At 41.1% G+C, this 17,651-nt stretch overlaps 1 protein-coding gene across 2 annotated transcripts in view; it reads right to left on the reverse strand.

The window, feature by feature from the left end:
- LOC115399892 (inactive phospholipase D5) overlaps nt 1–17,412 on the reverse strand; it is a 64,746-nt gene extending 47,334 nt beyond the window's left edge. Inside the window, exon 1 of one of the 2 annotated variants that reach the window (XM_030107568.1) lies at nt 17,231–17,412. In XM_030107568.1, the coding sequence (XP_029963428.1) occupies nt 17,231–17,401 (171 nt within the window). In that variant the 5' untranslated portion in view covers nt 17,402–17,412. Of the gene's footprint in view, nt 1–3,017; nt 3,310–17,230 lie in introns of those variants that run through there. The other variant, XM_030107569.1, reaches the window with a different exon arrangement.
- Nucleotides 17,413–17,651: the final 239 nt, after the last annotated feature.

Genomic DNA, 17,651 nt, shown 5'->3' on the forward strand with positions numbered 1-17,651 from the left:
ACATCAAAACTGAGTTTTTCCATCTCTGCTGTCACCGTTTCACTTGAATGCAGAGTGACATGAGATGGCTGTTCTGACTGCTGCTGTATAGATAAAACCTGAATTGGATGAAATTGAAATTGCATGTTTAGTGCTTTCCGTGTTGCCATATGACTCATTGCTAATCACATTTCAAATATTTTGTGAAGCCTTTCATCAGTAGTGTGCAGCTTGTCAGCTGAATACGCCACTTCTTTTTTTCCCTCTCTCTCTCGGAGTGGCAACAGAAAAAGCTGAAGAGGAGATGGCAGACGGAGCCATAACACGGCAGCCTCTGCAGTCAAAACGCAACCGGTCGGAGTGATTTTACCCTCCAGGTCGGCTAATTGAAGCTCTGACCTTCACTGCAGACACTCCACTTGAAGTTATGGCCTGAGTGACCCCGTCTTTGAAGAAACATCACACACACCACACACACTCGCTGGTCTCGTTCCAATGTTTTTGACTAACACGCAGAAGCCAGTAGTTTGGTTGCCATGGATACCGTTTCAGGTGTTCCTGGGCTCCACTGTGCACTGATGCTTTGCACCATGGTCTGATGGCTCCTGGGTGTGTTTTGTGTGTGTGTGTGTGTGTGTGTGTGTTTGTGTCCTTGCATGCTTGTGGGTGTGCATGCATTTGGATGTGTGTGTGTTTGTGTTTGTGTGTGTGTGTGTGTGCACTCAGCAAATTGATGCCGTCTGTGTGCAGAGTTACGTATGTCTCTCTCTGTAACTCTCTTTCCCATGCTGCTTTTTATACTTATACTCCTCTTTACCTCAAATTACTTCATCTCTTCTTTCATCTTCAGCTCTCTCTGCTACCATCACTACATCCCCTCCACCATGCCCCCTGCAGAGAGCAGTGAGTCTGGGTGTAGCAGGCCAGACCTGGCCCAGCAGCACACCTGTCAGCCGGTGCTGTGTGCATCCAGGCCGAGAGACTGATGGCACCACGAGACAGAGGCAAACGAAGATGAAGAGGAGGAATCAGAGACTGAGACTGAGCGAAACAAGGAGCAATGGTGAAAGGAAGTCTTCATGTAAATGGCCCTAAGAGTTAGTTACTGCTGGATCAAATCCCATTCACCTCATAAAACGATGGTCCCCGAATTGAAATGCTCTAAAACAACATAAAACAATGTAAAGATACGGCCGCGTTACACTTTTAAACACAAATTAACCAGGAAAACTCTGCTACAAGAAGAGTTTGCATGCTCCAAACTCAACTCCCACAACCAATGATTAACCAAACACCAAAATCTAAGTGCTGTAATTTTGTCACACCCACTTGTCATATTTCTGATGCAAATGCTCTGCCACTTTGTTCCACACACACACACACACACACACACACACACACACACACACACACACACACACACACACACACACACACACACACACACACCAAACTACGCAGCAAATGACAGCAGACACTACTCCACAGATATATCAGAGGTTGAGATATGAAGCATCAGTTCTGAAGGGCTGAAACATGCCTGATGTCCGCATGAGTTATGATTTGAGAAGTCATGAGTGGTTTTATCTGAAACAGCTTAAAAAGAGGTGAGTCAAACTACCGTAAGTTGCGCAGTTTACAAATAAATAATCATTGTACTATCTTTTGATTTACGAGTTTATTCATGGAGCTTTAGTTATTTTCTAAACAAAATGAATCACATGTATTCACCAATGGTTAGGGTTACGCCTTAAAGCGCCTGTCTATGCTAGTAAATAAATCAGTTCCCATCATATTGTCATATGATTGGACAGAACATTGTGTCAAATTGGTGCATAAGACTCAAGTTTCAGCCATTATTGTAGTGACAAGGGTCTTCTATACTTGTTAATAGTTGCTGGATGGAAGTGTTCACAGCAGATTCATGTTTTTGGACTTGTTGGAGATAAATCAATGTCTGGACAGGAAGAACATGCAAACTACACAGAAAGGCTCCCAAAGAAAAGTCTTGAAAGCGCTAACCACTAAATGTAAATAAAGACCAGTGTTTCTTTACTTGTGTTTTAATTTGTGCAGAAGATATGTGACACTATAAGCGTCTGGCGCAACATCCAATTTACGCTAAAATTAACATCCAACAACAATAATGACTCAGCTGTGGGATCAATGAGTGTGAACATGTGTTTTCACATTGTATTATCCAGAGCGTCATAACTGTGTCGCCTAATCATTATTTTAACACTTTTATTACATGCTGTAAATTTACCTATTGTGCTCATTCCCCTCGCAATCTTAAAGTCTGCATTTCTCCCCAGAGAAATAAATAGAAAAGGAATGATTCACACTATAAATAAATGAGAAACAGCATTGAATCCATTTACCTCCCATTGCCAGACAAAGCAGCTGCCTCCGCCTGCTGCCTCAGCCCAGCATCAGAGATGCTCTTCACAGGTTCTGGAAGTTCAAAAAAAAAAGAAAAAAAAAAAAAAAAACCCTGCCGAGCTGCTTTAAAACGGCACGAGCACAAGACTGGTTTCATTCTGTGATTATCAAGTGCATGGAAGTATCAGAGAAATGTATCAACCGGTGAATGAGAAATCCACACGACCAATTCAAAACAGCACTTTGCTCTACTCATGAGTTCAAGGCTGAACGGCTCAGAGGTGCACCGAAGGGAGGCAATTGTTTCACATCCGAGTGACTGCCGATGAAAAAACACGAGTGTGGAGACAACAAAAGCATGCCCTGGATGCACGGGGAGTACAGAACCCCAGTGGGCAGCGCCAGCACAGCTGTCCTCCAGCACGACACTGACTGATCAACACTGCACTTTATGCACAAGCATGCACCCCACGCCAGGAGTTGAAAGAGACGCTGGAGTGTGAAACACTTAAAGCCAAGCAGCAGCCTGAACACCTGAAAACACTCTCAATGAGGATGGATGGAAGGATGGAGATAGATAGATAGATAGATAGATAGATAGATAGATAGATAGATAGATAGATAACATTAAGATATCTGCAGAAAGTAGATCTCACCTTCATGATGCATCCCTCCGTTTCTCATCCACTCTGAAACACATGTGAGCTTCTTACTCTGTGTATGTGTGTATGAGCATGTGTGTGCCTGTGTGTGTGAGATAGGAGACAAAAAGTGTAAGTCTGTGTGAGCTGCTTCTCTCTCTCTCTCTCTCTCTCTCTCTCTCTCTCTCTCTCTCTCTCTCTCTCTCTCTCTCTCTCTCTCTCTCTCTCTCTCTCTCCCTCTCTCTTCCTCCTGGAGTCACTGGGGAGTGGAGTGTGTCCCTCTCCGCAGCAAAAATGTGTGTGATGGTGTTTGTGAATGTGTATGAGATGACATGAGATTGTCTGTGTGTGTGTGTGTGTGTGTGTGTGTGTGTGTGTGTGTGGAGAGGTAAAATGCTGCTCCTCCTAGTTTGTCCTACTACTGTATGAATGAAAACATCTATCTATCTATCTATCTATCTATCTATCTATCTATCTATCTGCTGTAATACTTTTTCTATCATCTGATACTCCTTTCCTCTTATGTGCTTCCTGTCATCCCTCCTTCACTCCCTTTTCCTCTCTGTCTCACTTTCCTCCTCTCCTCTCATCTCGCCGTATCGCATGTCTGTCCTCCTCCCTCTCTCCATCTCTCTCTCTCTCTCTCTTCATCTCTCTCCCATTTCCTATCTCACCACCCTCTCCCTCGAATAGAAAGCTCACATTTCTCCCATATAGACAGAGGGAGGAGAATAAATAGATGGTATGACTTGCTCTTCTCTTCCCTCGTCCATCTTTTTGTGTCTCCTCTTACCTTCCTGACAGTCTTTTGTTCTTACAGTTGTTTGATTACTTTCTGTGTTGATTACAGTCATCCTTCTTGTCAGTGCTTGTGTGTTTCCTTCAGATCTTGACACAGACACCCAGTGAAAGCTGCAGATGATGATGCAAAGCATGGAAAAATAAAATAGCAGGTATCCAGCCTGGTGAAAGACTTGCATTAGCTGAGACTGAACGGCAGACGAGAGAGGAATCAACAAAGCCTGACGCTTGAGTTCAGAGGCTTTACTCACACAAAGCAAGCCCTCCACCTCCTGGTATTCAGTGAGGTAAATGGCAGCACATTGAAGTGATGCAGATCTGGTTCAGTCTCACCGCCCTGCAGCTGTGTACTGGCACAGAGGAGCCAGCAGGGGGCGCCACTACACTGCTCAACTCTCAAACATCACAGCGCGTCAGGTGTAAAAGAACAGGCGAGGAGGGGGGCTGAGCTGGTAGGGTTTGCACTGAGAAAATACAGAGAAACGGCTGTTTATTAGCTTTTATCGTCCACACCATAGTGGCTCCAGCTGCTGCTGCAGAGAACTCTGCTTCAGTCCCACTGAGCCCCTGATCTCATTGAGTTCGGATGCACAATTTTTCTTATCCATGCCCAATCACAGCTACTCTGAGGCTACACTGCACTGGATATTGCACATTTAAGTCTATTAACTTCCAATTTAAAATTTTGCAGCACTGCTTTTCTTGCATGTCTTGCATGTCACGATGAGAGCAAAGTAAGGAAATTTAGCACATATTAAAATTACATGAGGTTGTTTTCCCAGGCAAACTATTTTTATTGCTAGACTGATTCAGTTTATTTGAAAAAGTATTAAAGCCATGATAACTGGACAAAAAAAAATGCCATTAAAATTTCAGCATTATTCAGAAGTTCATGTCAAAATGTGTGACACACCAGTAAATCTGGTATTCGATTGAATAGTTGTGCAGCAGATTTTTGTATTATGATGGGCAGCATGTGGATGAGAAGCTTTATTTCTCAACAAATTAAGTCAGTCGTGACAGGACTGAAGTTAAAGCTCTTACAATTCATTGTTTTTGACTTTTATGGCCGACCAGCAGCCTGTAGCTTGAAACAACTTTACTGCAAAAGCAATAACAGCCCATAAACAAACACCCCGGCAGGTTTCACAGATCATTCATGAGACTAAAAATATCACATTGAGCTCAAGTTCAAGATTGTTAAACTCGCTCATTAGTAGAAGAAAATATCATCAATTAATCTAGAATTTAGTCAGGTCTTTTTCTTGATTTTTTTTTATCAGAAACATAAATATACTGGGAAAAAAAATAAAAAAATTTCAAGGAATATTTTTAACCTGTTTGGAAGAGCAACATCTAATAATTCATTCCAACAGATTAAAGGACATGACAGTAATCACAGGCATGTGAAATCCCAGCTGTTCGAAGTCAACATCAGCAGAATATACTGTACCTGAATCGAGCTCAATTATTGGTGTTTCATTCAAATTAGCTGTAATTGAAAAATCTGCCATTGATTATTTAAAAGAAAAAGTTTTCTATAATGCTGCACTAGGATCATGTCTTTAATAGGGACCAAATGCCACAATGGGTCTGTAGGGAAACATGAAAAGCTCGGACCTCTGTTTGGAGTTGAATCAACTCCAGTCCTGATCAGCATAGCTGTACATTTATTTAGAATTATCAGTTGGTTACACAGGCTACTGTTCAAATACGTCATTTTCAATCTGCAAACAACCACATCGGCACGACTGGAGGGCGCTCTCACCGCAGTGTCGTGAAGCAGAAAGCATCAGCGCAATAAAGTTTCACTCGAAATGTGATAATATGAGCTTGTTCATATGATCATAAGATATGTTCAAATACGAAAAAGGAATACGCCAACCACTTCAAGGACACAGAAAAAGTTCACAACAGCTGATGCATCAAAACTGAATAGTCCATGAAAATAGGATAATTTGGATCAGACACAATGTCCAGATATTTTCAGGATGTGTCACTTTGTGGTTGTGTCACACACCATTGTATGACTGTATATAAAACGCACATCAGCAGCAGCAGTGACATTTCAGTTCAGTGGGATCTGTCTCCTCTTTTCCATCCGACTGCACAGGATGTTTTTGTTTTTCTGTTGAACTGCAAAGCTGACTCGCCACGACATGACAAAATAAACAACTTGTTTGACCCGCTGCTTGACCCTTTCAGATACTGACAGTTCGCTGTGTGGTTCAGGTCATTTCACAGCCGCTCTTCAGGATTCAGCTCCAGGCATGTGGCTGGAAACCGTCTCAGACTCACATCACACTGTTACATAAACAGACGTCATGCGTCCTTGTATTCAGGTGCTTCATGTTGATATTTTGGTTACGAATCAGCTGTTATTGATCCACTCCTCCCTGACTCTGATGGGTTCAGGTCAGAGTGTCCCGCTGCTTCATGACCACGAGGCAGTTTATCTCACTTCTGGCTCCAGGAGTCTGTCTTGTACTCCAAGCCGTTTCTGATCATTTATAGAGAACTCTCAACGACCCCATGTTGGAGAAAATGGAGCAGAAGACGGATGGATCTCCTGCAACTCGTCCCCCAAAGCTGGGACTCTTCTGTTCAAGTAGATTATCAGGAAAGATTGGAAGAAATGAATGACATTATTACACCTGAGCAGACAAGATATGTGTAGATAAAATCTGCATAAAAATAGTTTTCATGCTTTTGCTCACTTTTCCTCAAAGAAATCCAATTATTCATTGATTTCCATGGGTAATGATTAGTGTCACTCCACAACATTTGTTTTTGTTTTGCTGTCACTCGGTTGGTGGAGTGGTTGTCTTTCAGTTGGAAGGTTGTATGTTCAATTCCCCATTTCCCACCACGAGTCTCCTTGAGCAGGACTTTAAAGCCCAGACTGTTCTCAATCAGTGAATAGAGCATCTTGCATGGCAGCTGCCTCCACTTGATCAAGAATCTCCCTCTGGGATTAATAAAGTATTTTTAATTCTATTTTAAATTTGAACCAGAAATCAAGTGAATGTTTCAAATGCACATAAATTGATTACAATTACACATATACAATTAGTTCTTTTTTTAAAATGAGTTTCCTTATTCCTCATAAATCCTTGGGGCTGCTGTGCTCAGTCATGATTCACTCTTCTTGAAGTGAGGATGAAAGTTTTGCAGCCCTCACAGTGATTGAACTCGTCCACCTTCAGGTGAGAGCAAATCAATGAAATCAATGAAGAGGAGACAGAGAGAAGATGGAAACGGTGTCAACACCAAAGGAGAGAAACATTTTGCACAGTAAGTGGGCAAATTATGAGGAAGTACACAAAAGAATGATGCAGTGAAATGGAAATTACTCGTCACTGTTACGTTGTTTGAGGTCTATAAATATGAAACCCGGAGAAAAACATCGAGCTGAACACTTGAATTGTGAGTAATATCTTGCATTTGATTCAAGGAGAAGTTATCTGGAGGTGGGTGGAAGAGCAGTTTTTTGGGGAAAATGTTTCCAATTCCTGCCCACTGAATAATTGTGGTGTTGTTCTGTTTCACACTTTACTGTGATGAAACACTGTTGGGTTTTACGAGCAGTACTTGTAGTTTTGTTTGGGCATATTTTCAATTCTGGTAATGGGCTGGTTTTCCAGCTCATTTTTACTATGTGCCTGTTTTCATCTCTCACACCTGGAAACGCTGCTTTTAACACCTTTCTACAACACTGTTCCAGCTAATATAATTGTGAGAGTGAGCCTGTTTTGATGTAGAATGGGCCAGAAAATTAAAATGAGATTCTAATAATTCAGAGAGAAGCACAACTACAAGTGTTTCCCCCTTGTTTTAGTATATGTACAGGGAACTTTGATAAAATACAGTATCTTAACAAATTCGAAAAAAGCTGTAAGTTGCACAAAAATAATGTGGCTTTTTTAAGCAAAATGCAGTGAAATTTCCATAACCATAGCCTGTGACAATAAAAGCAACAGGTGTCTGAGTCTGCATAAATTCAATGCATTCAGCATGCTTCTTTGTCCAAATTCAACCTCACTGTGAGCTTTGCTACTCTTTTCAAGCTTTCTGCCTGTTCCCAGTGTGATAAATAAACCACAGACAGCAGCTACTTCAGCTAAAGGTCATCGATGGGCTGGACATGGCAATCTGATGGGCTGATCTTGGTCTTGATCATTCATGACAAGCCTGATTTAATGATTTTAGGTACAAATTCACAGCACGTCTTTATATTTGGATGGAAGAAAAAAATTAAATCTAAGATATTTTGCTGGAAAGTAGCCAAAAAAAACAAAAATAAGAAAGAAAACAGCCAATTACTGAGGTGAAAGAGATTCAGAGCTCACATATAGGAAAGTGAGAGTCAGCATGCTTCAAACTCTCACATCCCGGAAAGACATTTAATTAGTGCTCAAACGGGAGTGTATCATCACTGTACGTTATATTCACCACTCACCTAAACAGAACCTGTCAAGTGTGAACTGGGACACACTGCTGTCTTTGTCAACAAGGAACTTTCTCTGGCTGCACTTTTTTGTCACGTTGGGCGACAGCATCCTCTGCTGAGTCGGCAATTCATGTGAAGGAGGACTTCTTCGGAAAGCCACAACACAAGTCGAATTAAATTTTGCTGAACATGTTTTTCTAATGGAAAACAGTATATTTCATTCATAAGCGTGAATGCGTGTGTGATGGACTGTGAACCTGCCCAGGTTGGACCCTGAGCTCTCCAGCTGGGATCAGCTCCAGCCCTCCGTTATCCAAAGTTGGAGAAAGCAGTCAAGAAGATTGATGGATGTGTTGTTTTTGCAGTTTGTTTGCTGAGCCTGTTGTTTCCCTTTATATCCATGCATATAGATACACTGTTTATAGCCACAAAGACTGACCTCTCTACATTAAGTGGAAGGACAAAAGCACCTCAGTGTAGTCAGCTCAGGCCACCACAATGTGTGAATGTGCTACCAAAATTCAGAGTTATATATATATATATAGTATTAATCCAGGCATCAATCCATAAAAACCACAGTAAAACTTTGTTTTAACAGCAGATTTTAAAAAAGGAAACAGTCGATCTGAGGTGGTGACTTCACAAAGGCAGAGGTTCACATCTGATAATTCAGGATTTTAACTGAGATTAGTCAAGGATCTCATTCAGCAGGCTCACATAGTTAAAAGCTTGTTTATGGATTATTAACAAGTAATGAAATACTGAAATCAATTGTAAAACTCACAGACAGTTAGTGACATACAGCAGGAGAAGCTGTAGTTTGTATATTATGTTCGCTGACACCAGAGTAAAAGGAGTTGAAGCAACCAAATCCAGAATTTATAACACTATGACAATGAATAATAATTACAGAATAATCCCTACTCATATACATTACAAATACTATGCAATGAACCTTTCTCAACTCCAAAAACCAATACTGTATTGGCTGACTGCTGTCTATACCTGGGCAGCATACTGCATAATATACGTACAGAGCTTAAGTTAATATTAATATATTATTGGGCTTGACAGTGGTTCATTGGCCACTACTGATGTTCATTAGCACTTTAACAACCATAAAACCTGAAGAAACGATACATGGATTGTTTTTTAAAGGATAGTTTGCAATAGATTTGATGCTATTTTTCAAATTGGAAGCAATTTCTAGGTGTTTTTTGTCATTTGTTAGTTATCTAATTGTTCCCTGTAACTGTGTGAGCTACATTAGGAACAAGTGAGTAAACAAAACTCGGATCAAAAGTATTTAATGACAAATCAGCAGCTATAATTAAAAAAAAAAAAAAAAATCTTCTTTTTCTTCTTCTTCCGATTATTATTATCATGTCAGCTGTTGTCAGTGCATTTTTCTTGATTTACTTACATTTATAGACAATGCAAGTAGAAATTTAGCTTGGAAGATTTTAAGTAAATAATAATACATTTTGTATGAATGTAGCATTCACCACACTGACGGATATTTTAGCACCAGGAGCAACTTGGGTCAGTAGATTTGATGTAGCTGATTTAAGTAAATATTTGTCAGATATCATAGGTGCACCTACTCTAGTATGGGTTCAATGACGAGCCGATCCCAGTCTTCAAAAGACATACGCACTCTGGACAGGCCAGAGACACCAAACATTTCATAAATGCACCCCTTTATGAAGCTTATTGTCATTACTGGTTCTTTTGTTAAAACAAACTTATATTTTATTGTGTGTGAAAGCCCAAGAAAAGTTATGCAAGCTGAAGTAGAACATGCAAACTCCCCTGAGGCTTCAGCTTGGTAGCAAACTTGCATTTTCTTAGTGTCAAGAGACTCTGTTAACCTACACAGCATGGCGCCATCTGGCAAGCACCCGAAGTGTTTTATTGTCTATCTGTTGGAAGGAAGTATCGCCAATGATTTACAAATACAAATTACAAGACCAAAAATTCTACGTTTGCTTACATTTGAATAAGTATGTTCAGGGAAGAAGCCACATTTCTGAAGTGCTGCTTTTTGAATTCAAATAGGTTTCAGTATTTTTGATCTTCAGTACCACTTTATAACCACTTCAGAGTCAGAAACTGACAATTTAGAGTCACCAGTCAACATCTAATGCACGTTTTTAGATTCAGGAGCACCTGAAAAAAAACAACAACAACAACAACAACAACACACACACGTGTGCACAAGGAGAACATGCAACCTCCGCACGGAGAGGCACCAAGCCCAGTCTGGACTCAGACCGATAATCTCTCTGAGTGCTAACTAATACACCACTGGAGCTCCAGTATTTAAATGCTTATGTGCAGATTGTTTAAAGACTGTGTTCTGTTCACAGTTGGAGCAGATGGGAGAAGGAAAAACGTTAATTAAGCAGAGAAGCCTGGACACAAAGTTAGGCTGTCATAGTGAAGTGAAGCTGAACTTGTGCCAGGCTGTCAAACAGAGAGCCAAATACCCCAAGCATCAATTTAATTGGTATCCAACACTGAACTCAGAGAGAGTAAATGATTGGTGATTGTAAGCCTGTGCTCGAAGACATCGACATATAAACAACATGGGAAGTGGATTTTCTACTGACTATAGAGTCTGATTGCTTGCAGATTAGCAGCCTGTGCAGATATAAAGACATATTTCCCTGTGTCCTCTTTTCTGTTTGAAGGGTGCTGCAGGAGGAAAATAATCCGAAAATGCGGCAGGATGTCATGTAAATCAGCCCCTGCAGCCAATGAAGTGTGCTTTCTTTCAAATGACTTCTTTCGCCGTTTATCTTCCGTCTACTACACACAATGAGAGAGGATCCTGTGAGTCTGCTGGGAGAGAACACATCTGATTATCCAGCCACAGTCTTTGTAGAAAGCGTAGTAAAACTTCAAGTGTCTGTCAGACAGAGGAAATAGAGAATGTGTTGTATTTATTGCTTCGTGTCGAAGAGCAGAAAGTGGCATTTTGAGCATCCTTCTGAATGATCAAAGACATCAAAAAGCAATAAGAGGAAGCTGATTTGAATCTAATATGAAAAATCTAAATGCGTGTCCTCTCTCCTGCTACATGACCACGAGATAAAAACAGAAACCGCAGGAAGTCTGAAAACACGTCCGTCTCTATCTGCAGCAGTCAGGTCTGAGCCGCTCTGACAGACAGGAGAGAATCTGAGGCGATCACCACATAATGGGGATGAGCAGCAGCTCTTTATTCAGCCCGCAGGAGTGATGCACACAGACGACGGCGGTATTAACGACGCTCCGCGCTCCCCACAGGACCATCACCTTTTATCTGAGGGCTTTGTAAAGATTACATTTGGTGGGTGTAAATCATTTAACTCATCTGGAGAAAGCACAGCAGCATAACCGAGCTCATTACGGTGTTTTGGTAAGGCTTTTCATACCTGACATCCCTGTTGTTTATGTTAAAAGCTGTTGACAGTGATTGTAGATTATCTTGAGATAGCAATTCTGGACAAAGCTGTTAAAGGTTTTCTTTAAAGTAAAGTGAATTATATCTTAATAACCTCCATTGGAGAGGTAAATGACACTGCTGTGAAGAATCATAAAAACCTTGTCACACACAGCAATGTGTCATCTTGTTGAATTCAGTTTCCAAAACACTCATGTGACTCCTCCCTTCTGAGAAATCTTGTTTTTCTCGGCAGCTGATTAGACTCCCTTTATCAGGCTGCTGGAGTCAAGGCTTTCTATTATTTCTGTTCACTCTCACATAATGCAGACTGTCGAGACAGATGATAGCAAACTTTTGAGTCTGGAAGGGTTAGAAGTTTCTCCTTGACAGTTTCACTTGGTTACTTGTCTGGTTTTTGATAAATTTTTGTTGTTTTTGTTTCCAACAAGCCCAATACCAAATTGCCCAGAAGGAAATGGAATCAAAGGTCTGTTGTATGAAAGATCAGAATCCTTCTGAGGAGAGGGTTTCTCCCTGCTGGGTCCAACATGCTGACCATTACATCTGACTATACTTAAATAAACAGTAATAATCTCAAGTCAGTTGTTTGGCATTTTTCACACCAAGAAAATAATCAAATAACCGGGAGGGTGACGGACAAAAAGTCCCAGGCTCCAACAAACGGTGCCGTGGCCTGGATTGTTCTGGGTACTAGGTTAATTCAAAACCACGATTTTTCCAGACGAGCCTGTCTTCACCAACCAGCAACAAAGTAGCTCCAACTGAAAGATAAACAAAATTCTTTTCTAAAGTTCCTGCCAGACGTCGGTCTGTTTGTTGTTTGGGCGGAGATCAGAGGCCTGGAAGAAAAATCCTAATACTTGTAAGTTACAAGTTGTAACTTACAAGTAATAGGATTTTCACTTACAAGTTGTAAGTGATGACTGCTTAGTCTTTTCTCTCTATATAGCCACATGTAATGTTATAAACCACATATAACACACACAGGGTGAGATAATAAGTCTCCAAAACCAAATTCTAAACTGGAAACGGGGAAACGGACGAAACCGCTGAAGCCCAAACATCCCTGACGTGGTGGATAGCAGGACCCTATGTCCCCCACTGAAGACCACATCAGACAAAACCATCCGTGTCTGTCGAACCCTTTTTCATTGTGATAATTTATATATATTGTGCATCAGTAAAATCACGACTGATGCAACAACAATGTTGTGTGAGGACCTAGTTCCTGAGACCACAGGCAGACAATGGTTTAACAAACGAGAGAGACAGAGCGAGCAGGAGCAAAAAAGGACACAGCTGCGAGAGCTGAAAGTTCAGCTGGCTAAAATCCAATTACAGGAAGCCACAGGAAGAATTAGTACTCCAGGACAGCGAGTGCAACCAGCCTCAAGGATGTCTGAGACACTAATGTGTGAGTGTTGTTATCTCCAGAGAATGTTGTGTTCACATTTTAGCAGTAGAACTGAGAAGCTTGGTACACATGTCACGACGACTTGATGTGCAGCTAATATATCTGTTCCTCTTACTTCATCATGACAGTAGTGGTAATAAAAGCGTATCCCCCAAAGAACAAAACGTAATAAGAAGAGTAGTAACAAACAAAAAGTCCCAGGCTTCAACTATCCAAAAGTTATAATTCAAAAAAATAAAGCACTATCCTCTCAAAATGTATTTTGAAAAAGATCAGCAATTAGCACCATCAGAATCACTGTTTCCACCGTCGTGATCCACTGTTTTCAATAAGACTGAACACAGAAAGAGAAATAACAGTAGTTTGTATCTGGGAGGGAAATCCGCAGGGCCCAATTTTCACTCACTAGTATCACCTCAGAGTTGAGCTTATTTATCAGCACCGTCGCCATGAAGCTGAAAATGCAATCAGAGAAGGGAGCCAGCTCTTCTTGGAGCTGCCAGTCTTTGAAGGTCCTCTGGGAGTTTTGACTGTCTTTGATGCAGCCTGGCTGTCAGCTGCTGATTCATTGTTTCATATACGGCCACCTAAACAGTGTACAGTGAACGCACGGGAGCATTAATATTAACTTGAAATGGAGCTTTACCCATCTGGGCACAAACACGCATGCATCTCAAGATCACATGTGAGAAATAAGCCCTCATTAGAGACATCGTGATGCAGAACAATGCAAACAGAAGAAGAAGAATCCATCCGGCCATAAAGCAAAGACTCCTAATGGGCCATTAAATGCACTCACATAGTTTTAGGAAAGCAACCACAGAAATCTCACAGCACATGAAGTGAAAAGCTCAGGTAACAGGAAAGAGAGAGGAGTAAAAGAAAATATTGCAGAGAGGCTGCTGGCTAATGACTTTTAGTGCTGAAGCTCTAAGCCTGGACGTAATGATGTTTAAAGACTGAACACTAACAGGATAACTTTACATTTAGCCATTTTTTTTAATCAAAGGGACAGACTTTAGATCTTAAGACAAACTAAAGCACCTAAAATGAACTCCAAACATGAAAACATCCACCGTTGTGCCACAATAATGCTTTTAGAGCTTTAAATGATGGATCAGAAATGAAATAAGCTGCAGCAACATATACTGCAACTCCGATGCATCAAATCTAATCAAAAGGATAGCAGGCCTCTGTAGGTCTGCTGAGGGGAAGGATGACGACGTCAACGTAGTGTACGCATTGAGTAAGTATGTTTCTGGCAACTGCATAGCACTGGCTTGCCAACATTCTCTGAGATGTTTCATATATATTGCGATTGGGGGGGTTTGGAGAGCATTTGCAGTCGCCATGCGTGAGCTTGGTTCTAAGTTTGCAGCATTTCTCAAGGACTTGGCTTGACATTACTTTATGGTCAGTGAATTACTTGCGCAATTGCCAGGTTTTCTTTTATAATGGGAGACCTCATTCAGTGGATCCCCAATAAAGATAATGGCTGAATGGGTGACTGTCACTCACTGAGGGCTCTGTGTGAGAAAAATGAGCCTACACTATCCCCTATTCTCACCGTTGTTTCCTGGTGATGCAATCTGTTGTGCATCATTTCTAAACTCAAAAAGGATTCAAGTTCTCGCTATGACATGTCTGACGGACAAAATACTGATTTTAAGTAACTTCAGTGTGGAAAATTGGCCATTGTTTCAGTGTTGTCACGCACCAATCATTCAGCTTTCGAAACGAGAGAAAAAGCACAAATACGGTGAAAGCTTGGATGTGGAGATCAGTTTTGCTTGCTTTTCTTGTCCCTCAGTCTCATTACTTCACTAGATTGGGTAAATGCAGAGTTTGACAAGACAGTGTTGAACTTGTGACTGGAAGCACACTGCTGTGACGGTGGTGCTCAGTGTGCCTGACGGGCTCACTTCTTATCTCATTCTCCTTCTACTCCCCCACTATTTATCATCGCTGTCACCAGAGCACCTCTCTTCTTAAAAGTATGCAGTAAGAGCTGCATCTGCTGAAGGAAATTCCACCCTAAAATAATGGGTTGTTTTGTGACTTGAATAAGCAATCGAATCCCTCAAATGTTGCCAAAGAAACAATCCTAAAAAAAGACTCACACTGTCTGATTTCAAAGACATATGGTCAAGATTTCTTTTCAATGTTGCACGGAGGAAGTGAAAGGGTCTTTGTGTATCCTGAGACTGAGTGAAGCCTCAAAAAAACACTTTTTCTTAAGTGTCTGTTTCTGTGTGCAGGCGATTGTTTGTATATAATCACTCACAGTAAGTGTGTGTGTGATTTATGCTCCTCTAGATAACTGCTGTGTGTTTGTGCGTGTGTGTGCGTGCAAGTCTGCAGAAAGTGGACGGGCTGCTTCATCACCGTCCTCGTTGGTTATGCAGACAGACTTAGAAGCAGCACTCCGGACGCTGTGCCGTTCGCCTCCAGCATCAAATATTCAACGCACACCTTTTTCACTGCTTTGCTGGACGTTAAATCTCGACACCTAAAGGCCTTCTGCAGAATGTTGATACTGTTTACTTGCAAGCAGAAAGTCTCCCGAGGACCTTTCAACTCCTTTCTAATAGAAAACCAAAGTGACTGTTAAATACCGCAAACACAAAGGGAAAGGCTCTGTGCTGCTGGCGAAAGAAGGAAAAAAAGAACTTACACTTACAGCATGATTTTGCCTTCCTAATGCTAAATTTTAAAACTTGCACCATACCAAACTGTGGGAGAATGAACCCCAACTCCCACAGTAAACCCGATCTCACTCTGCACAGGCATTGTCTCATAGTAACAAGCTCTTGGTCGTTTGCCAGACTTCCTAATGGCTTCACATTATACGATGTTAACGTTACAAGCTGACCCATAGGTAATAAAAAGCACAGCTTCCTGTTGTACTTAGATGCTACTAGTATGAAGTGTATGCTGAGTCTTCTTCTGAGATGTCATGCTAGTATTTTTTTTTTTGTCTAAAAAAACAAACTGAAGACTGGTTTCGTTTCTGACCGTTTCCAAACATTTCTCATTCATTATCACACTTTGAAGAACTAACAAAAAAAGTAAATTAATTAACTTCTGGTTTTATTTGCATGTAGGGGGTGATTAAGTACAGGAAAGTAAACAATCCTCATTCAAGAGAAGCAGTAAGTCTGTAGCAGTTTGCGCCTGCTCCACAGTCATCCACGGCTAGTGCACAACACCAGGCTAAAACAAAGGAATAAAGTTCATTTTTTGAAATGAATTGAATGAAATAGTGCTAATATTGCCAAAATGATAGCTCATGAATGAAATTATTTGTCATTATTTGCTGAAAAGGCATCCCCCAGACCCCTGGACTGCTGTCCCAGCAGCTCACACTATCAGAACCTTTTCTTCAAGATGAACCTCTCAGAGTTGCTCTGGATTAATTAGATGCTTTTCTGAATAAAACAAGCAATCCTTTCTTTGCTCATGAAATGAGTCACTATTGTGAATAATTGCAATAATAAATCCATTGTCATGCGTTTTCGCAAGTGACAATCCCAAATTAAATATTTTCAATTATCAGTGACAAATGGCATAAAAAGCAGTTTTTTGGGGGCATTTTTTAGCTCTTATTACGTGTTGAAGAGTCAGTTGGCTCTTGGGAGTTTTGGCCACAAGCCTTAGTATTTACTGTAAGATATTTTGCTCCAGACGAATCCCTGGTCTCCAGCAGATTGGACCATACAGCCAACATGTGCAGTCACCAGAATCAATTTTCTCTCAGATGTTATCACAGTTTGAACCACTCTGATGTTGTCAGTCTGAAACACATTCTCAGACCAACAAACCTTACTTTGCTGAAATAAATCATTATTAGTATGTAGAAATATGCTCCACTGGAGCTGCACAGATGAATATTTTAGCTAGGAAAGAATTCCCCACACAGCATGTTTTTGTATAATAGTGTTGATCTTTTTCTGTTTCTCTTTCTGTTTCTGTGTCCTCCCTAACCTTCATTAAATGGACTTTAAACACATTTGCATCACTTGAATATTCATTGTCTTAGACTTGACTCACAGCCTTTCACCTCCCTGCCTCCATCTGGTTCTCATCCCACAGCTCCAGCGATCAGAACTTACATGTTCCAGTTTGTCCCGTCGGCGAAGCCAGACGCTGGCCGAGTAGTCCTGCTGTTGCACCGCAGTAATGACGGAGCTGGCTGTGATCCCGCTGGCCGAGAAGCCGAAGCCTAACCCCTGACCCCTGGGGTCCGGGCCGATCATGGGCCCGCGGGGCCCCCGCAGATCCATGGATGGGCAGCTCGGTGAATAGCAAAGTGTCACTCTTTCAGCAAAAAATGATTAATTAGCTCCAGTTATTAGTAGAGAAAAAAAAAATCTTCCTTTGATCGATCGATTTGTGGACATTTTGCTCGACTGCACTTTATTTGTTTATGTACTGAGGGACAAAAAACAGTCAATGCATGCATTTTGATGCACTTATCATTTTTGTTTTAAAGTTCTCTGTTGCAAGCACGTGGCTCCAATACATTTTCTCATG

The sequence above is a fragment of the Salarias fasciatus genome, chromosome 13 (assembly GCF_902148845.1).
Source record: "Salarias fasciatus chromosome 13, fSalaFa1.1, whole genome shotgun sequence".
Lineage (NCBI taxonomy): Eukaryota > Metazoa > Chordata > Actinopteri > Blenniiformes > Blenniidae > Salarias > Salarias fasciatus.